This window comes from Arvicanthis niloticus, chromosome 8 (genome assembly GCF_011762505.2).
Source record: "Arvicanthis niloticus isolate mArvNil1 chromosome 8, mArvNil1.pat.X, whole genome shotgun sequence".
In the NCBI taxonomy this organism is placed as follows: domain Eukaryota; kingdom Metazoa; phylum Chordata; class Mammalia; order Rodentia; family Muridae; genus Arvicanthis; species Arvicanthis niloticus.
The window spans coordinates 19,976,850-19,999,010 of NC_047665.1; the positions used below are offsets into that span (position 1 = coordinate 19,976,850).

At 42.6% G+C, this 22,161-nt stretch overlaps 3 protein-coding genes across 7 annotated transcripts in view; 1 reads left to right on the forward strand and 2 right to left on the reverse strand.

The window, feature by feature from the left end:
• The window catches only part of Ranbp9 (RAN binding protein 9), a 78,487-nt gene extending 72,719 nt beyond the window's left edge, over window positions 1-5,768 (forward strand). Inside the window, exons 13-14 of the mRNA XM_034509766.2 lie at window positions 1,812-1,923; window positions 4,774-5,768. Of these exons, the coding sequence (XP_034365657.1) occupies window positions 1,812-1,923; window positions 4,774-4,904 (243 nt within the window). The 3' untranslated portion in view covers window positions 4,905-5,768. The remainder of the gene's footprint in view (window positions 1-1,811; window positions 1,924-4,773) is intronic.
• Nol7 (nucleolar protein 7) lies at window positions 1,403-9,984 on the reverse strand. 2 transcript variants are annotated; one of them, XM_034509767.2, is made up of 9 exons: window positions 9,695-9,984; window positions 9,559-9,619; window positions 8,985-9,043; window positions 7,918-7,946; window positions 7,631-7,712; window positions 7,018-7,139; window positions 6,864-6,941; window positions 6,590-6,678; window positions 1,403-1,700 (listed from the first exon to the last, which is right to left on the reverse strand). In XM_034509767.2, the coding sequence occupies exons 1-8, from the start codon at window positions 9,946-9,948 to the stop codon at window positions 6,596-6,598; spliced, it is 768 nt and encodes a 255-aa protein (XP_034365658.1). In that variant the 5' UTR covers window positions 9,949-9,984; the 3' UTR covers window positions 1,403-1,700; window positions 6,590-6,595. The 2 variants fall into 2 exon arrangements, with proteins under 2 accessions (XP_034365658.1, XP_076795232.1); XM_076939117.1 differs by lacking the exon at window positions 6,590-6,678 and having other exon boundaries at window positions 9,695-9,982.
• A 1,369-nt stretch (window positions 9,985-11,353) lies between these two features.
• Sirt5 (sirtuin 5) overlaps window positions 11,354-22,161 on the reverse strand; it is a 30,258-nt gene continuing 19,450 nt past the window's right edge. For 2 of the 4 annotated variants that reach the window (XM_034511135.2, XM_034511134.2), the window contains exons 6-9: window positions 21,628-21,681; window positions 17,175-17,298; window positions 14,692-14,807; window positions 11,354-11,792 (exon numbers count right to left, since the gene is read on the reverse strand). In XM_034511135.2, the coding sequence (XP_034367026.1) occupies window positions 11,717-11,792; window positions 14,692-14,807; window positions 17,175-17,298; window positions 21,628-21,681 (370 nt within the window). In that variant the 3' untranslated portion in view covers window positions 11,354-11,716. The remainder of the gene's footprint in view (window positions 11,793-14,691; window positions 14,808-17,174; window positions 17,299-21,627; window positions 21,682-22,161) is intronic. The other 2 variants (XM_034511136.2, XM_034511137.2) reach the window with 1 other exon arrangement.

Below are 22,161 nucleotides of genomic sequence, written 5' to 3' on the forward strand. Positions count from 1 at the left end.
TGCACATAAAATGTAGCTGCACAGTTGGGATTTCACATCTCATCAGATGGCTGTGGTTTGCAGGGTAAATTAGTATTGATGAGAGTCTTGGAAATAATGACTTAATAAGTTAGCTCTGAAATAATGAACTGTTCCTTGAACAGTAAGCTAGAGGTTGAGTGTGGGATAAGGAAGAGAACTACTTGGTCTGTTGAGAACAAAAGCATGGTCAGTATCATGAAGAGCAGTTACTGTTGCCACACAGGTATATAGAGGCTTTCCTATACCCAAGACCTAGGAGTAGTTACTGGTAACTCTAAATGGTATACTAAGAAACTTCTGTGTTTCTAGAACTTTCATTGTGATTGGGCAGTCTAACTAAATGAAATATTCAGTAATATAGGCCAATGGATAAGTCATGTGTGTATTTAGAGGCCTATGTGTTCCATTTTTGTAGCCTCAGACTAACTTCAGATTGTATCATGGGCTGTGTGGAAGATATAAGCCTGAATACAAACAACCAAGAAGCATTTCCCTGCCCCCAAACCTGCTTTAGCAAAGACATGTAGTTATGTTGGATCAGGGAAGTATGCTTGAGCAACTAAATCTAGATGTTCTTCGGAAATTTTGACAGTCACCGTTTTCAGGGTGCTATGGTTCCCAGTTTATAAGTTTACAACTTCTGTGCCACCCTTTGCACTGGAGTCTCTTGACTGTTTTGTATGTATCCCTTCGTATAAATGTGTGTGGAATATTACTTTGGGTCGGGCTATTGGCTTGACAAATCACAAAAACACTGGAACTGTCGTAGTTACTGTTCTGTTGCTATGAAGAGACACCATGATCAAGGCAATTCTTACAGTTTAATTGGAGGCTGGCTCCAAGTTTTAGAGGGTTAGTCCATGATCATCATGTAAGAAGCAGACAGGCGTAGTAGCTGAGAGCTTTACTACTTCGTCCACAGACAGCAGCAGAGATACTGGGCCTTGGTGTAGACTTTTGAAATCTTAAGGTCCAATCCCAGTAACTACTTCTTCCAGGAAGCAGACATGATTCTCTCCAAACGGTTCCATTAACTGGGCACCAAGCTTTCAAACATAGCCTACGGGGCCCATTCTTACTCAAACCACCACAGGACATTGCCAATTTCATTGGCTGTCACACAATTCTGTACAATAAGTTCTCTTTGTAATCACCCAAAATCACAGTCAAATGAGGAACTGGCACTTAAGACAGACTGGTGTTTTGGTAAAGGGCCACAAAGCTAGCAAGTAGTACAGCTTGGACTTGAAGCCAGTGTCTGAAACTATCATGTGCCTTCCATAGTCAAACTGGAGAGTAAAGAGGAAGCTATGTATAACCAGTTGTTTTAAAGCTGCAAGACAAGTTGCTTTAGGATAGTTGGAAACAATATACTGGAGACTACAAGATCCATCTTGGCTTTATTTTTCTGCTACTAAAACTTGAGATAGTATTCAATAAGATCTCCCCAGTTCCCACATTTGGTTAAAAATAAGGCAGGCCGTATTCATGAGTGTCAGATTTATATCAGCAGTCACATACGATAAAGCATCTGGATGTTTTGTCTCTCTTCCTTCTTCGTCAATATTAGCCCATTCCTTCAGAATTGGTTTAAATTTTCCTATTGCTTGTGTTGTAGACGTGGTAGAGGAATGGCAGAAACGAACTTGAAAACTGGAAGCCTGTTACTTTGCTGTGTTCTGAAACATAAAAACATGGGTTTAAATGTTATAGCCACCTAGTGTTTTAAGACTATATCTTAACCTTTCAACCTGGAGCTGCTTTGAACACACTGACACTGTTTTCAACAGGATGCATTCAGTTTACTAGCATATTCGGATCCTTGGAATAGTCCAGTTGGAAATCAGCTTGACCCAATTCAGAGAGAACCTGTGTGCTCAGCTCTTAACAGTGCAATATTAGGTAAGTAACTAAAGCAAGTCAATTGGACTTCGCTACATTCTCTCAACAGTTGAGAGGATATCGTTCTAACATTTGTTTCAGTAAAATAGGGACATATCATTCTTTTTAAAATAACAGAAAATTTCCTCCATACCAAACATTACATGGATTCTGTTGGAATAAAAGTGGTAGATTCTGGAATATATCTTGGAAAAGGTTTTGTCTGCATGTATATAAATACTTAATGAATCTTCCCATTTAGAATGAGGTATTTGGGTAGTCTTTGTGTCTAAATGAAAAAAAAAAAAAAAACACACACTAAAGAGGCACTCTGTAGCCATTTTGGGACTGGAAATCACAGGCATTGTTCTTTTAAATTTCTTTAGCTCCTGTATGGAAGAGGATGTGGACATGGCTGGGGAATGGCCTTTTGTTTCTCCAAGTGTATGTCATTAGGGCTGAGTTGTGGAAGAAGTAGGAAATACTGAGTTAACATGTGACCTTGACTAGCTCAGGTGAGAAAGGTGACTATATTGACAATATAGGAAAGTACAGAACCTTCCTATGTCAGTAGCTATGTTTAATAGACTGAGCAAAACTTGGTTTGGCTGCTATGAAAGAAATTGGGGCACGTTTCCAATGAGTTCTGACAGTTGCTCCACAGGAAGGCGAGGCAAGAAGGGAGCACTTGAACAGATTAATTAAGCAGATCATGTACATGGTAAGGCTTTGTCAGTGTATATGGGAAGTGGGATGCTGTTTAGTTTGTCTGCGTCACTGCAGTGATGTTAATAGTTATTGCCTACTGAATACTTTGATGCAAATTCTGTAGTTACACTCCTATGGAAATGTCATGGGTTGATCTGCACATAAAGCTTCATTTTTAAGCTGTTTTCTTCAAAGGTAATTTAGATCAAGGGTTACTTTACATCTGACTTTTAGAGTCTTACTTAACTTCCCTAATATAGTGAGACTCCAGTTCATTTTAGAGGTTTGTGCTGAATTTTGGCCTGGTAAGGTTTAGAATCTTCAAACTGTTTCACGAATAAAGAGTAATTTAGACATTGGTACTTGGATTGAAGGCTAATAATACTCACTACGAAAATGTAAAGGAAGCCATGGATGGAGTGCTCGTATTTATCCTTAATCTGATGATAAAGGTCAATACTGTCATTTGTGTAAGAATAGTTTCTTAAACTAGGATTTGTGTGTAGAATAATACAGATTTGGTTTGTGTGTTGTATTTGGTTTGTGTGTTGTATAAGGTCAGCTGTGTTAGTAAAAATACTAACACAGAAGAAGTAGCTAACTTTCTTGTGGCAGTTTTTAATTTCTTGAGTTCTTCAAATCAAATGCTTAAGAAGTGAGGCAAACTGGCAGGTCTCTAGAGTTTGAGGCCAGCAGTTTACAAAAGAGACTTTCTGGCCAGTCAGGACTATAGAGTTACACCTGGGGTGGGGTGGAAGTGGAATTTATGAAAAATGCTTATATTTGTATTAAAAAATGATAAATTTAAACAACTCTGTGAATGACTGCATCTTTTTGCTATTCATGAGCAGACCCATATGTAATGCATAATGTACTGTGTATCATATATATCTTCAAAGCTTAAAGATTAAAACCAGAGGCCTCGAACTCAAGGCCAGCCTGGTCTACAGAGTGAGTTCCAGGAGAGCCAGAGCTACACAGAGAAACCCTGTCTGGAAAAAAAACAAAAGCAAAAGCAAAAAAAACAACAACAAAAAAAAAAACCCCAGAGACCTCTTTTGGTCAGAGTATAATAATGAACCCATGGTGCTAACTTGAATGAGTAAAGGTACTTCCTGTGATTCTTAAAACCTCATTTTCCTTTTGTATTTATCAATAAATGAGTACTTCAACGATCTTAGCCCTCAGACCACTTTTAATTAGAGTGTATTTTCTGACCAGTCTGCTCCAGATTATTTTCTATGTGCTTCATTCCTTCAGAATTTTGTAAATTCTGGGCTGAAGCTATAGGTAATCGGACAGAGAGCTTGGCAGCACTGTCACTGGTTCTGCCCCATGTGCATCTTGCCAGCAGAGGCCTGATTAGTTTCACTGAAGTTTGGACACCATCTCCAGAGAGAAGCACAAGCATCTAAGCAGGGTGCTGTCACCCTTAGTTGACGTCATCCTCTGTAGTACCTGCACATTTACACACAGCACTCAGGAGGCAGAGGCCAGCCTGGTTTACATACAGAGTGTCCTTACCAAAACCAAATACACCTACCCGAAGGTAGTTATGTATAATACCTAAGAACATTCTATCTATTAAAATATCTGAGCCGATTAGAGGTTAACCTCTTTGATTCTAGGATGGCTTTGCTCTATACTCTGATGGGCTTTCACTTGCCTCTGAAAAACATCTCCAAGCACACCTTAGAGGCAGCTCAACAGCCCTCACTGGACTTTATCTACAGGGGTGGGGTATGATCGATCACTGGAAACTTTGAATGAACACCTGGTACTGACTTTTCTTGTTAATGTCAGCTGACCTTGCCTAAGTAGAGGAATGGCAGATTTTCCTTATCTCAACCCCAGGTGTCAGGTAGGTTACATCTTTTCGATCAATGTTCACAGAGAAGTAAAAGGTTAAGTGTATACTTTAACAAGGATCTCTGAATTCCAGGAGAGATGGGAAAACAAAATGAGACCATGTATCAAAAAATAAAATTTAAAAAGTAACTTCATTCTTCAAGAACATTTCTTAGAAATAGCAATCTGCTTTGCTAGTCAGATAGTTCAGATCCTCAGACACGGATGTAGCAAATACTGTACTGCCCTGATTGAAAGATGACTTTTAAAATGGTTGTTAATTGCTATTTTCATTTTCTAATCCTTTTTCCTTAGAAACCCACAATCTGCCAAAGCAACCTCCACTTGCCCTAGCAATGGGACAGGCCACACAATGTCTAGGACTGATGGCTCGATCAGGAATTGGATCCTGTGCATTTGCCACAGTGGAAGACTACCTACATTAGCTATGCACTTCAAGAGCTCACACTTACATTGTGGCAAATAGTCAACATGGAAGTAGACCGGCTCTGCTGATTTGAAATTTAGATTTTTTTTTAATTATGTACTGGGGACAGGTTTTTGTCGCTTTACATTGCTTCCTAGTTTACAGCATGATGCAAATGATTTTCTAACTTAGTGTTAGGAGAAAATATTTTCCATCTTTTAACCTCTTAGTTGTCTAAGAGTTAAATATTACTGAATTTCAGACGTTCAAATTGATCATCAGAAATCCTTTAAAACAATTACCTAAAAGAAACCAAAAATCCTGCCTTCTTTGTTGGGGGGAGAAGGGGGAAGGAAATGGAACAAGTTGTGTTTGTGTTAGCATGTGGGTGATGTAAACTACAAATTGGGAGCTGTTCCGACCCCCGCTCCTGTGTAAGCATTCAATCAGTGTAACTTGCAAAATGCATAAACATCCGACAGTTTGAATTTAATAGTGTTGATGGAAGAAATCATTTTTAATGTGTACTGTAAAACTTGAAATACTCAGGAGCTGAGTGAGTATGTTTGTTGCTACTTACAATCCCAACCTGTTAGTCCCAGTAGTTTTGTTTTAACATGGTCTTTTTCAACTTTGTTTCCTGTTTAACTACAGATGACTTCTGTTGTAGACTCACAAGTTTAACTGTTGTATTATAACAGTATTACATGTCAACAGTGTGGTTATGACCTTTATTTATATAAAAACCAAATATTTAGTCAATTTACCGTGTCTTAATTTAATCTTTGTACACCTTCCATTTTTAAGTGCTTAAATGAGTACTATATTGCAATAAAAATGTAGTGATATAATTAACCAGCCATTAAAAATTTACTTCTACAGATATTAGTGTCAGTTGAATTTATGTATTAGATTCTCATATACTTCTTAGACAATTAATATTGGTTCTTACTGTCAGTCCAGGCTCTACAGTCTAAAGATTACCTTTAGGTAACTTAGTTAAAACCCGACTCTGTGCGTGGACATAGAAAAATAGGAATTTAACAAGTAACTGTCAACTAAGCAAAATCCCCAAACTAGTTAAAAATAAAATGTGGAAAGCTATTCCAGAGCTAGCCAAGACTGCTCAGCAGGTAAAGGCACTTGCTACAGTCTGGTGACTTGAGTTCAACCTCTCGAACACACATGGTAGGGAAGATTCAATATAAATTGTCTCCTGATGACCATGTATGTGTAACACACACCCCTACCTTTCTCTTTAAAGAACAAAAACACTTCAGATGAATTTAGTCTGTGGCTGGGCAAAGGTGCTAGCTGAAGTTTAAGTCTTCTCTTTGTTTTAATTTACCTGCTTTGGACCTCCCCCCCCCCCCCCCATGCTGTTGTTTAACAATGATTTATCCCTTGACAACAGGAATCACATCAGTAACACCAGAATCGCTTTTCAGCTGTACTAAAAAGAATTCATGGATGGTTTTTCCCTCCCTTCCTATGGCCACAATGAAGATGAAAATTCCTCTTTAACTGCTTTTCCCTCCAAGACAATAAATTGTATTCTAGAAAGAAATGCAGCCAGCTGTTTTCCCAAACAAAATTCTTTATGATTCCTTTACAATGATTTATCAATGACTAGATTTTGAGAAATGAATCCTCTCTACACCCAGTAAAATCTATATATACAAAATATAGGTTCTTTAACTTTACTTTGATTCACTTATAAGTTTTCTTTTTCATCATCTTTCTGGCCATCCACCGTTTTTTAAACCTCTTGGCATTTTGTTGTTTCTGAGTACCTACGATAGAAGAGAAAGCTCCAGATGTAAAAACATTCAACACGTACTCAAAACCAAGAAACATGAAATTGGATGTCTAGTTTACATAAATGGATGCTGTTAAAGCAGATCTTTCAACTTATAATCCTTCCAAAACATTTCCTTTGTAAAAACTACTAAAGACAACCGATGAAAGCTCCACTTACCCCAGGTGCTATTCAGAAACTGGGCTGCAGCCTTTTTCACTGGTAACCTCTTGTTGTTCAGAGACAGGAACTTGTTTACTAAAGGAAAGAATCGCATATCATTGCTGTGTCACTGTGGGAAACTAAGGGAAAGACAAGTCCATAAGAAGATTACCAGTCGTCCTCTTGGATTCTGAGCCATATAAACAGCTGTGGATGAAGTGTCTGGCTGCTGCTTGCCTTGAATCTCTCAGCTCTTCATCTTTCAGCCTTACAGCCACATAGCTTTTAGTCTGACTGGTGATCAATACAAAAGGTCAAAATACATTAGAGGGTACATGCTTGTTCTCCCACATAACTCTATGACGCTGGGGAGGTCAACCCAAGGTGGTCGCACACACTAAGTAAGCACTGTCCACTCAGCCGCATCCCTAACCCAACCTTTCCCTCCTTATGGTGGATGGGGTTAGCGTGGTGTCAAACCCAGGGCCTCACAAATGCAAGGCAGGGAGGGACTCTACTGTATGACTCCTAACCCCTACATGACTTCACTTTAAAAGTCATTTTGTTGGTGGCTCACCCTTTTCTTTAAGGTATACGCAATACAGCAAACTCACATGCTGTTTTATAACTAAACACATTTTAAGGCAGCAAGTAAATGTTACTATCAAAACTGATACTTTTCCACACGTAAGCCAATAAGCCAATCCAACACACTCCTCCTCCTCCTCCTCGTAAGCCAGAACAAGGGAGACTGCATCCATTAGGAAAACAACAAAACTCGTTACCCGACAGACTGCACTGTCTGTATTTTAACTTTCTTGGAGTTTCTTCCTTTTGCGTGCTGTTCACTTTTCTTTTTCAAATTAACTGAAAAAATAAGATCCACTTATATAAATTAACACTTAATGGAAGTTACTCACTTCAGTGACTACTTATGTGAGTATAGGTTTTATTTTGAAGAAATAGTGGAAAACAGTCATAAGCCAACTTTGGCCAGGCCTAAGAACCACAAATAGCCAAAAATACCTGCAAATACACTTTACCCTGACAGTTAACCGAGAACAATTCATACCTTTTACGTTTCCTGGTGATTTCTTTACGCTGTGGAGGGAAAACAAAAGATGAGAATGGCAGGCAATATAGAGAACTGGAAATAAGTACCCTAAAATCCTCTCTGGTTTTCATGACCTCAGCCCTTAGTCTCTACTCACTGAGCCACACAGCACTGCCACCAACTCCCAATCACTGAGCTAGCATGGAGTGTCCTCAGAACTTAAATCTAGGGAGTATACTTAATAATATGAGAAACTCAGAACTGCTTGTATAATTTAGCATTCCAAATATCAAATAAAGGTCTCATAGTAATGAGAAACTGATTTAGTCAACAGTTTAACACTGGAGACAAGGGGCAAATTCCAGGTAACTACTGACTGACTAAACCGCCTGGAAAAGAAAGCACAGAAGCAACTGTACAGATGGAAAGTGATGGGGAAGGAAGGGATGACACATGAACCTGGTTAGGGAAGACAGACATCACCGAATAGCACAAACATCTGCTTATATGCCTCTAGGATTAAAGATGTGAATAATTATGGAAAAAATAAGCAACAATTTGGAACTATTATTCTGATTAAAAAAAAAAAAAGACTTCAAATTTTGAATGTTATAAGGCCAGGTATGGTGATCCCAGCACCAAGAGGCAGAGACAGGCAAATCTGAGTTTTGAGGGTAGCCTGGTCTACAGATCGAGAGGACAGTGAGGGCTACACAGAGACCCTGTCTAGAAAAAAAAAAAAAAAAGTGACTCAAGTAAATTCAGCAGGACTTACTTCGTAGGCTAAAGATAAATGTAACTCAAGCTTTGGTTTTTAAGCAACTACAACACTGCTCTAAATGAAACAAACAGAGAAAGGGTGGCAGCAGGTCGAACAAGCTTAAAAAAAAGTCTGGGTTTTAGAAGCTTTGGTTAAGTGCCTGCTGCAACACTAAATGATCTCGGTCACTTAGTTACCATCTATCTTGCTGGACAAACCTTACTTGATAGACTGGCATCAGAAAACCACTGTGTAGCTTTTAAGTTTGGGAGAATTTCTTAGACTGCAGGGCAGCCTTATGCACATAAGAAACCCCGTTACTTACTCAGCCTCTGAAGCTGTAGTTAGTTGCTCTAAAACAGCATCTGGAAGCAGCTTTCTTTTCTTTAGGGATAAAGACATTTGAAGACAAGTTAAAGTGATGTACAGGTATGCCTGGAGATATTTTTAAAGTTACTCATTTCAAAGAATCCTGCATTCGGGCCAATCTGTGAACACTGCCCTGCTACCTCTAAGCCGGCAACAGAAAGACTGGGCTTATAAAGCCCAATACATTCTCTGAAGTTTTACCCAAAGTAGCTCAACGTTCAAGTATCCCTGTTCTGAATAGAAAGTTATTAGGCATGGCCATTCGAAATCAGATCTCTGGGCTGCGAAATAAGTAATCATTAGCTCTAATCTAGAATCCACAAACCTCAAGAAAACCTCACTACCTCTGGAAGCCTGTAAGACCCAAAGTCAGGGCCATGTGAGTGTCAGCGCGTCCACGCCCACTCTGAATTAGGGCAGACTCCAAGAAACACATCAATCAATGGCCCTTGACCCTCTCCAATACCGTATCCTAAAACGAGCCTTTAGCAAGGCGCCGTGTTTACAAAGTGACAAGTCCCGCCTCCAACCTTCTGTTCGATGAACAGCTCCTCGCGCCGCTTCCTCTTCTCCTTTAGCAGCGTTTTATCCCTGGAAGAAAAGGAGTCACGTCAGCACCGGCGAAGCCTAGGGAGTCGCGAGGCACCCGGTTCCCGGGCCAAGGACCTGCGAGCACTCTCGCGCACGCGCAGCTCCTCCTCCCTAGCTTCCGCCTGGGCGCTAGCGAAAGTCAGCTCCTCCGGGGCTTCGTCGTCCCCGTCCTCCTCCTCATCCAGTGGCTCGGCGGCCGCGCCGCTGCTGGGCTGCGCGAGCAGCAAGCCGTGCTCCGCCTCCTCCTCCTCCGAGGCCGCCTGGTCCTCGTCCACCATCGCCTCTGCCGGCGCGGGAATACGCGACGAGCGCGGCCGGAGCTGCACCATGGCCAACGGAAAGACGGCTGTCTGACCCTTGACCCGGAAGCAGCCGCTCGCAGTGCGCCGCGCGCTTTCTACGCCCCCTGTCGGTTCGGAGGCCGCGGAACATGCTGAGGCGCGTGCGCAGGAGGGAGGGGCTTCTCATGGTTGTGACCTGGAGATTGGGAAAGAGGGGACGCGGCTTTGTCCTGCTCTGTATCGCCGACTTTTTATTTTTTCTTTTTGCAGAGAGTGGAGGGTATGGGGAGGCTCAGGTTGCTTTGATCCATGGAACACCGGCAAGGGTATAATAAATACAGAATGAATGACCGAGCCACTGGATGAGGAGGAGGACGGGGACGACGAAGCCCCGGAGGAGCTGACTTTCGCTAGCGCCCAGGCGGAAGCTAGGGAGGAGGAGCTGCGCGTGCGCGAGAGTGCTCGCAGGTCCTTAGAATTGCTAGTGGGTGCATCCTTGTGTGTATTGTATATAACACCCCCACCCCTGTCATATATTTTCTGGGAACACATGGCCCACGTGATGTCTTTTACCCGTTATACAACAGGAAACGATTCTTCATTCCCTAATCTATCCGTGCGTTTGGATGAGCGGCCCTCTCTGCTATGTCTTCCCCTAAGCAGAACTGTTAACACTTTCAGCGTCCCACCCAGAGACCGGGGTCCCCCTGGCATGTTTAGCTACACTATTCTCAAAACTGCACTTTTCCGTCTCTGCTCCACTCAGTTCACCTGGCCGTTGCTTCAACCATCCTGAAATCATTAATTTCTAATGTCACGCAGTATATGTTCAACAAATGGTTAGTTAACATATATGCTTCCTACTTTTAAACATTATTTTTTGGAAATTTCCAATTTAAAAAGAATAAAGTGAGCGAACCGGCGGTGGCGCAGCCCGTAAGGCGTCCGCCCGCAGAGGGCGCGGGTCCCTCTGTGCTCTCTCTTTGTGTTCGAATCCCACTCACTCCCGCTCGCCTCCTCCCACGTCTGGTGGAAAAAATAAAAAAATAAAGTGTGGACAAAAAGATCAAAACAAGCCCTGTAGGTGGCGGTGCACGCCTTAAATCCCAGTGCCAGGAGGCGGAGGCGGAGGCAGAGGCAGAGGCAGAGGCAGAGGCAGGAGGATCTCCGTGAATCTAGGCCAGCCTGGTCTACAGAGGGAGTTCCAGGACAGCCAAAGCTACACAGAGAAACCTTGTCTCAGAAACAGAACAAAACAATACAAAACAAGAACTGCTTGAGAGGGAGTAGGCAGAGAAGGAAGGGGAGCCTGGGAGCCAGATGGGAGGGTGGCTCTGAAATCTCTTGGCCTCGGTCAGATAGAAAATACAAATGTGTCCAGGGCTACACAGAGAAACCCTGTCTCGAAAAACCTAAATAAATAAATAAATAAATAAATAAATAAATAAGAATGTTTAACTTTCAGGATTTTAATTCTCTGTCTTTACCCAAGATGCAAGCATACAATCAGGATAATTACCTTTTAAAGCAATTTAATTATAAATTTTTCCCTTCCAGGAACTACCCAAAAATGTCAAATCCAAATTACTCATATTTCAGTTCAAATCAAATAATATGGAAGACCTTGACAGCCTCTTCCAGATAAAACACATTTGCTGTTGGCATTTTGAAAGCCATCACTTCACAGATTGTCTGCTAGGGGCTTAGAGGGCGTTCTTAGATTTTCCCAAAGTTCAGCTCACCATCCACCAAACCACTTTTCCCGTCAGTGCCCTGCTTCTGTACTCCAGGATCTTCCCCTCTTTCCACAGGGCAATTAAGAAATCCTTTCAGTTTCATGAGGAGCAAGGGCTTCGGGAAGAGTTATCCCACAGGGTCCCGGAAAATGAAACCTAAACATAAGAAGCCATACAGCAGAATTAGGAGGTACGAGTTAGCAAAACGAGCATATACCACTACAGCCAATCACATACAACTAATGGTGTTTTAAATTTTTAATAGACTTCTTTTGACACGATCTCACCGTGTAACCCTGGCTAGCCTGGAACTTAACATGTAGACCTGGCTACTGTTGAACTCACAGAGATCAGTCTGTCTCTGCCTCCCAAATGCTGGGATTAAAGGTGTGTGTGGTGGTTTGAATATGCTTGGCCCAGGAGTGGCACTATTAGGAGGTGTAGCCTTGTTGGAGGAAGTGTGTCACTGTGGGCATGGGCTTTGAGACCTTCTTCCTAACCACGTGGCAGTGAGTCTTCTAGCTGCCTTTGAAACAAGAGGTAGGACTCTCAGCTACTCCAGTGCCATGCCTGCCTGGACACTGCCATGCTTCCTGCCATGATGTAATGGACTAAGCCAGACCCAATTAAATGTTGTCCTTTATAGGAATTGTCTTGGTGTCTGTTCACAGCAATAAAACCTTAACTAAGACAACTGTTCAAGGCAACAGACTTTTAGATTTGAGTCTCAAAACTGGGCCACAAAAGCAAAAGTATACAAATGTGATTATATAAAATTAATATCAGCTTGGAGAGTAGCCCAGTGGTTGAACTCTACTGTGCTACCCTGGACTATATCCCTGTCATTGGATGAAGAATACGCAAACCACTAGCACAAGATATAGACTGTATTTTAGACAGACTTGGTGAGCTTGCCTATAAGAATCATGAGTTTGAGGCCAGCCTGGGCTACATATCAAACTAGAATAAGATGTATATTTTGGGCTGAAGAGTTATCTTACCATAGAGAGCTTGTGTAGCATGCACAGGTTCTGAGTTCAATCCCCAGCATCACAAAGTAAGATAGAAAATACAGCAGAGGGTTGAGAGAGATGGCTCCGTAGCTAAGAGCATGTGCTGCTCTTGCCAAAGACTAGGGCTTATTTCCCAGCACCCACATTTTGCAGCTCACAACCTCCTGTAATGCCAGCTCCAAGAGATCCCAAGCCTCTGGCTTCCACAGGCATTTGCACTTGTGCACACATACCCCCACACATATACACATAACTAGAACAAAGGAGTGCCTGTCAGGAGTGCCACTGGCCATTTGTTAAAGTATAAACAGTGTGATGGTTTGTATATGCTTGCCCCAGGGAGTGGCACTATTAGGAGGTGTAGCCCTGTTGGAGTGAGTGTGGCCTTGTTGGAGTAGGTGTGTCACTGTGGGTGTGGGCTTTAAGACCCTCATCCTAGCTGCCTGGAAGTCAGTATTCTGTTAGCAGTCTTCAGATGAAGATGCAGAACTCTTAGTTTCTCCTGCACCATGCCTGCCTGGATGTTGCCATGTTCCCACCTTGGTGATAATGGACTGAACCTCTGAAACCTGTAAGCAAACCCCAATGAAACGTTGTCCTTTATAAGACTTGCCTTGTTCACAGCAATAAAACCCTAAGTAAGACAAACAGCTACCTCCAGCTGTAAATGCTGGCTCAGAAAGTCTGAGTGTCTAAGTGTCTGAGTGTTCATAATGGCTAGGGTTATCTGAATCTTCAGGAAGATTAAAGAAATACCAGGAAAATTATGGGAATGAGGAAAGGTGGCCTCCTGTTAGCCGATTTCATCTCAAATGGAAGGTCTGTGTGTTAACCAAAACCAGCAAAGATAAAACTAACGAGTATCCATTTGTGCTTCATATATAATGATATAGATAAGGTATATATATTATATATAATATAATTAATATAATTAATAATTATATATAATTAATAATATAATTTAAGGTACATTTGTCCTTTTTCTTTAGACTTATCTTAAGTACACTTTTAGATTAAGAGACCAATAAGCACCCAGCCTACACTGTCAGAGAAGGCCTTGCTGCCTAGTCATGATGGGACAGCCAACTCCCCCATCCAATGTGGCCACTGGCACTTAAAAGCAAGGGTTCTTCAAACCCTTGCTAAGTGACATTACTGTCTACTTAGTTTTCTCGGGCTAATTCCTTAGCGGTCCATCCTCTACCAACAATTCTCATTCAGTGGCAAGAACCTTTCCTCACCACGTGCCAATGAGTTACTTTATTAACCAAAATCACCTCTCCCGGACTCTCCCCTCTAACCACCCCTACAGCAAGATGGACCCTTTGGTGGTCCCCACGCTGCCCAGTGTGCATCTTTCTTGGGCCTTTGTATCGGGTAGTCCCAGAACCAGGAAAGTTCTTTCACCATGTTTTGTTTTTATCCCTTAGGGCTTACCCTAAAGACCCCAAATCCTAATGTCTGTCTGTCCCTGCACCAATCTCCCTGAGGTTCTCCTGGCTGCCTCAGCACATCGAAGCTGGCTAATCTACCCACCATTGGTTACTGCCCACCTTTGACCACCAGCATCTAATCTTCACGGGGTACTAAGCAGTGTCTGGCACACTGTGTGCTTCAGTTAAGTTCTAAAGATTAGGCAACATGGTGGCTGAGGGCACTGAGGGGGTCCGAGTGCTAAAAGGCCCCAAGCAGAACATCAGTCTGAAGGGGAAATGGTGCCTGTCACCTACATGTAAAGGCTGTTACTGCATCTAGTTGAAAACTACAAATACAAATAAAAAGTCTAGAGAAAAATATATCATGCCAATGGGAAAAACAGAAGCTCTATGGAAATTTCTATGTAGGAAAACACAGCCACCCAGTCTGCACTTAATGGCATTTTGTTCTTTCATAAAAGTCAAGTACAAATCAAATGAAAAGACACCAACCCTCTTTCTTGTCCACATTCTCCTCTCTGGTCCTCCAAGGAAATCAGTCTATTGGGATGGCATCCCCAAGCCCACCCTCCACCTCCCATCAACCCAACCTGGTTGTCCCTATACCTGAATCTGTTGGTGGCTGGGGTGGTTTCCATGTTAAACTCGGCCACCGGGACTCCCCTGGAAGCCACCTGAGGGGCAAACATGGCAGCTGGGTAGACCACAGAGGATGTTCCCACCTACAAAGCAAGGGGACAGTGACAGCGCTGGGAGGAAAGGAAATACCAGGGAAACTCACTCAGGCAGGGCTGTGGATGGAGGTCTGAGGAGAGCTGCACTACATGACAGGAGGTGCAGCATGGAGACGCGCCAAAGGTGTTACCTGTTACCTGTCCGGTGCTCGGCCGGTCGCTGGGAGTGGGCAAGAACAAGTGACACAAAGGGACAGTTACACAAGTAGCCAGAGATCAAAGAAATGGCCCAAAGGACATGACTCAAGGGTCAGTTTTCTTCTGGCCTTTGAAGTTGTGTGAATGATCCATGTTCTTTTTCTAAGGTGGGAAATAGTCACTGTTAAACTTTGACGTGCACACACGCCCTCCCTAGGCATGCAAAGGCCAGAACACATTTTAGAAAGCAGGTTTCCTCACTAATGACCACCCTAGCCACAGAGGCTGCACACAACATGGGGTGTGTGCAGGAAATACAGATTGGAAATGGACCCGCCGCAAAGGCTGTCTGCTCTTAAAGACATTAAAGAAGCGGTGAACTCTGCGTGCTCTTCCAGTTAATTCCACATCCAGGGAATGTGTCCTAACGGAACTGCCTGAGGAACATTGCTAAGATCCCCATCTTCAGGCACATGCAATGTTGCATCAAATGCCAGAATGTGAAACAGCTGGGTGTAGGGTGCATGCCTGTAATCCTAGCATGTGGGAGGTAGAAGCAGCAGGATGAAGAATTCAAGTCTGGTTTTTAGCTATGTAGTGATGTATACTGCTTGGCTGCATTAGACGCTATTCAGAAAAACAGCCTGAGACAACCCAAATGTCCTGTGATAGGATTTTCTCATGATAATATCTGTGTGTCAGAAAGTCATGCAGTAAACCAAAAAATGTGGCGGCTTTGGATATGTTGACATGGAGTGATGGAATATGCTAGTTGAATTATTATATGAATGAAGCAGTCTCAAGATAGAGTGTGTATCATGTGTATTTTACACACACACATACATACATACACACACATACATACACGTACACACATACATACACACATACACACATACATACACACACATACACACACATACACACACATACATACACACACATACACACGCACACACACAAACACACACATACACACACATACACACAAACACATACATACATACATACACACACATACATATATACACATACACATATACACATATACACACACATATATACATACACACACATACATACACACACATACATACATATACACACATACACACATACATATACACACATATACACACATACACATATACACACACATACATACGTACATACACATACATACACACATACACACACACACACATACATACACACACATGCGCACACACAGACACACACACAAACACACACACACAGATTTAGATCAGAAGTACAGAGCCAGACAGTTAAACTGTTAGACTCTGAGCCGTCCAAACTCTGCCACCAGGTCTCAGCTCTCACTGTGGGATAAAAGCAGCCATAGTTAATGTGTGAAAAGACACAAGTCTTCCAGCACAACTGTTCACAAAATGGTGCAAACTGCGCTAATCCAGAGGCTGCACCCCTGCTCTGGAAGAAAAGATCGACATGCCACTGACGACTATTTCCAGATGGTATACTGTGGGGATTTCTAATTTCCTTCCCAGGCTTTGATTCTTTCGTATTTTATCAATGATGTCTAATAATGAACATGTATTATATTTAAAATCTAGGCCAGGGCCAGCGAGATGGCTCGGCAGGTGGAGGAGCTTGCCGTAAAAGCCCGGCAACCCGAGTCCCAGCCTTAGAAACCATGTAAAGGTAGAAGGAGAGAACCGACTCTACGAAGCTGTCCTCTGACCTCCACAAAGGCATGTGGCACATCAACACACAATCATCATGTGTACACACATGATAGGTGAATAAGGAAAATCGGATGCTCCCCAAATGATGTTAGAATATTACATCTATAAATTTACACTGCTCTAAAAAAACATGTTCCTTTTCAGTTTTTTTTTTTGGGGGGGGGGAGCGGCTCACAACTATTTGTAACTTCAGGGGTCCCGAGGACACTGAACTGCACGTACACACATGCTGTTACACACACCTAAACGTAATTAAAAATAATAAAACAAATCTTGTAAAGAGACAAGCTCCTGGTTTTTGCTTTTCGGTTTTTCTCCAGGACACCACACACTTCCACACATGTCTTTCAGAGAGGGAGGGACGGAGGAAGTGAAGAAGAAAAGGAGGAAGAGGGGGTGGAAGGACAAGACAGAAGGGAGGGAGGAAGATGGCAGCCAGACACTCCACCTGAGTCTTTCCAGGGCCTGAAGACTAGGGACACATGTGACCTACCACTAGACACAGGTCACAGAGGGCGAGCTCTCTGTCCACCTCCTCCAGAATGGCAGGATCCAGGTTTTCTCCGAACCACACCACGTGAGGTCGCAGCAAGCCTCCGCATCCTGCCTCCTCGCACCTGTAAGAGCATCATCCTTAGATTGTCTCTAACCACTTGGCTCAGGACTGACTGTCCAGGATCCCAGGACTGCCACACAGGCCAGCAGATGGGAACGTGCCTGGGATGTGGGCGCTGAGGTGACCCTTCTCCTTTGAGTTCTTGTTTTCATTCACTGAGCTGTGTAGACACTGTTTCAGCTAAGTTTGACTTTGCGCTAAAAACTTGTTTCTCTCCCGGGTTACTGTGCTCACTGGCAAACTCACTCCTGTTGGCCAGACCAGAGCCTCAGGGCTGCCTCTAACACTGGCCACCTCTTTCCACCAATGACCCACCTCCTTTTTCTTTCTCAGCTCACTTGTTTCTTCAGAATGGTCTACAGCCGCATGTTCTGTGCCTAAATCGTCTCTCTCTCCGCCCTGCTCTGCCTCTCGATGTAACTGGGCTCTGGACGTGGTAAAGCGATTGTTTGCTTTCAGGCTGGTTGGCTAAATTACCCCTGCTGACCTTGAATATGCCAGTGGGCCAGGCTAGCCATGAACTTGTGATCCTCCTGCCTCAACCTTTGAAATGAAATAGCGGGGATTACAAGCCTGGGCCAAAAGGCTAGCTCTAAAAATCTCACTTCTTGGCCAGGCGGTGGTGGTGCACGTCTTTAACCACAGCACTCCGGAGGCAGAGGCAGGCAGATCTCTGGGAGTTCGAGGCCAGCCTGGTCTACAGAGTGAGTTCCAGGACAGCCAGGAATACAAAGAGAAACCCTGTCTTGAACCCACTCCCTAACAACAACAACAACAACAACTACTACTACTACTACTACTACTAAAGAAAGAAAAAAGAAAAGGGTCAGAGGCAGGTGGATTTGAGGACAGCCTGGTCTACAGAGTGAGTTCCAGGATAGCCAGGGCTATACAGAGAAACCCTGTCTTGAAAAACCAAAAAAAGAAAGAGCGAGAGAGAGAGACAGAGAGAGAGACAGAGAGACAGAGAGAGACAGAGAGAGAGAAAAGAAGAAGAAGAAGAAGAAGAAGAAGAAGAAGAAGAAGAAGAAGAAGAAGAAGAAGAAGAAGAAGAAGAAGAAGAAGAAGAAGAAGAAGAAGAAAAGGGTCTGTGGTTTATACCAAAGAAGTATCAGTGGGGTATAAGCACTCTGTAGAAAACAGTGACTCAGGGTTGGAGTGATCGCTCCCTGGAGAAGAGCACACACTGTTCTTGCAGCAGTAACTTAAGTCCAAATGCCCCAGTTCTCCAAGGACACTGAATCTCAGGTGTACATACCCACAGGCGGGCATACACACATAGACATAGTTTTAAAAAGTGAAACCTTTCTTGAGAGGGGGTTCGGTCATTTTTTGGGGGCGATTGTTCGTCTTTTTTGTTTTGGTTTTTTTGGTTTTTTTGTTGTTGTTTTTAGATACAGGGTCTCAATATATAGCTCTGGCTGTCCTGGAACTCACAGAGGTCTGCTTGCCTTGTTTTGTGCATGTGCACATGTGTACCCGAGTGTTGATGCTCTGGCCTGCGCATGTATGTATGTGGAGCTCAGAGGTCACCTAGGGTATCTGCCCCTATTGCCCTCCACATTATCTGTTGAGATAGGGCCTCTCATTGACCCTGGAGGTTGATGACATGGCTAGACTGGCTGTCCGGCAAGCCCCAAGAATCTGTCTGTCAGCACTGGGGTTTTAGGTACCGTGGCAAGGCTCTTCTGGGAGTCTTGAGAATCCACACTGAGGTCCTCCTGCCTGCTTAGTAAGTGCTTTAGCACTTACCGTTGTCTAGGCCCCAAGGAACTCCCTTTGGAAGAACTGTCTCAATGTCTGGTTTTGAAAAATCAACAATTTAAAATTTGAATGTACTTCAAAACATACAAAAATATATTTTAATTGTTTTAGATTTATTTACTCTATGTGTATGAATGTTCTGACTGCATTTAAGTCTATGCACCATGAACATGCAGTGCCCTCAAGGCCAGGAGAGAGTGTCAGACCCCCCCTCCCCCGGAAATGGGGTTACAGGCAGTTGTGAGCTGCAGTGTGGGTACTAGGAATTGAACCCAGGTCCTCTGGATCAGCAGCTAGAACTCTTAACCACTGAGCCATCTCCCTAGTCCCAATTTTTTTTTTGTTGTTTGAAAAAAATTTTTATTTATTATTTTTATTAGTAACCCCCTTTCTCTTGTCTCCTAGCTCCTCCTCTCCTCTTCCTCCTCTTCTTACTCCTCCCACCTTAGCTCCTCCTACATATCACCCTTCCTGTTAAAATAAAAAAAAAAAAAAAACTTTTTTCTCAAAATACAATTAGAGCATAACTATACCAATTTGTATCAGTAAGGTACAAGATAGACCTAATACCCAGTCCATCATTCTGTTGACTAACCAGAACCTCTGTCATCTCTCCTAACTAGAAGACTTAGTTCTGAACCTGGCTTTTTTCTTGGCTTTAGAATGAATGTCAGCTGAAAACCATCCTCTCAAATCTTTTCTCTCAAAATAAATAGCCAGGATTGGCTATGAGACTATAAGTCTTCAACCCCATCAGAAATCCAGAATGACTGAATTAATTGAAATTATGGGAAGCACAAAGCATAGCTTCTAAAACTTAGCCAATTTATAGAGACCGCTGAACACCTAGACAATCCCTATACTACAAGACGTTGGAGCATCCGATCTTCAGCCTTCTGGCCCAGGATCATCTGACAGACCTAGTGATGCAGAATTATTAAGGGCTGATTACTCTGTCTTGGCAGATATAATCAGTTGACTATTCCGCAAGTGTGTCCTTTTCTGGACAGTATTTTGTCTGTAATTAAAAAGAGGCAATTCTTGTGGCTGTCTCACCACAACTGGAGTAACTCCAAAGATGCTCAATTTCTTCTTAGAATCCAAAGACAGGGAAGCTGTCAGGAACAGACAGGTCTCTAACCAAAATGAACATTAATACAGAAATGTTTGTAACGTCAATTCTGTGGACTTCTGACATTTTGAAAACCAATTATCCATGTAAGGCAATCTGGACTGTTGTCTGTTAACTCCTCTCAGCTATTTCTAAATAAAATATAGAAAACACCCTAACAATAAACTCAGAGCCATGAATTTGCTATAGGCCCTTAACTCACAGGCTAACCATCTCAAATCAGTTAAAAAAGTTAAAGAAGGACTGGGTCTAAGCCTTGTATTCCTAAATGTGTTATATAGGCACAATGCCTATGAGAGTAACAATATTAATCTCACTTTTATATCAATAAGAAACTCATACCAATGAATACCTTAAATTTGAAATCAAAGTAAATTTTGTACCATCTAAGAAATTATAACTTCATCTTAATAACAATCATACATATTTCTACCCATAGGTTATGGCTATGCAATAAATTCTAGCTAATCCTCCCTGTTCCAACAAAACCACTACTTTTCCCTAGAAAGACAGACCAATATTAACCATCTCAGTCCCCAAGCCCAGGGAATAGGGGCACTGACTCTTCATTAACTTCTTCAAGCTGATTACGCAGCCCCAATTTTTTTAGTTCTGTAATTTTACTTTTGCAAGACCTCTGCCAGCTCCTTAGTCTCGGCCTAGGAGACATACTGAGGAAGAGGAAGAGGGTTAATTACTAATTATACTATAAATGTTCTATAATGATAATTACAGTGTGATTCTGGTGCACAGATCACCTCTGTCATGTAACTGCTTTCAGAAACTTCCCTGAAGGAAGGGACCTGTCAGGACTCAGAGAGATCAAAGTCAGGAAGTATATGTGTAGCTGCTTGGGCACCTGAGGCAGAAAGATCACGCGAAACTGGCTCTCTCTAAAAAGGACCTGGAAGATGTTTCATCTTTTGTCCTTTTGACCCTGGACTGAGAGGTCAGGGTTCATTGCTAATCTGGTACACTTAAAAGGCATCCCCCTAAACTGAAAAAAGAAAAGTTAAGATTTTGACTTTTTTTTTTTTTTTTTGGTTTTTCGAGACAGGGTTTCTCTGTGTAGTAGCCCTGGCTGTCCTGGAACTCACTCTATAGACCAGGCTGGCCTCGAAATCAGAAATCCTCCTGCCTCTGCCTCCCAAGTGCTGGGATTAAAGGCATGCACCACCACTGCCCGGCTAAGATTTTGATTTTTATACACCATTTTTTTAACTGTATATACATTGGTGCTCTGCCTGCACTTGTGTCTGTACGAGGGTGTTGGACTCCTCTAGAATTGGAATTATGGAGAGTTGTGAACTGCCATGTGAGTGGTGGGGTTCCAACATCACGAAGAGCAGCCAGTGCTCCTAACCACTAAGCCATCTCTCCTGCCCTTCTTTCCTCCGACCCTGAACACCAGATAGACATCCATGTTTTACCTACCGGGGAAGTTTGTCGACTGGGATTCTGGCGTCTTGAGTTTCTGGCTCTGGGGCCCTGGAGTAAACAGCATTAAAGAGAATAAACACGAATGGTAAAGTCAAGGGAGAGACATGGAAGAACATGACATGGTTGTTTGTGCATTTGCCTGGTGGTACATGGTACAAAGCTTGCTCGTGTGTGCTAACTTAGTAGAGTTAATCCGCAATATTACAGTTTTGCTTCAAGAGGGAATTTGCATAGGGGAGCCTAAGTGGGATAACTCTGACGCTTCTCCAATGACATCGTGTTAGCATTTTGTTTCTGTACATTTATACTGCTCTGAAATGGTCCAGGAGATATTTTTTTTTTCCAGTAGTTCAAGTTGACTCCTAAATTCTTCTAATTATAAACAATGATACACAACCACCATAAAAATGTTAGAAAACTCCCTATGATCTGAAGGAGAAATAAAAATGACCCATAATCTCCTCGTTCCTCACAGTCACAGTTAATCTTTTGCTGTGTGTTTCTTGTGGTCTTCTTTTCACTAATATA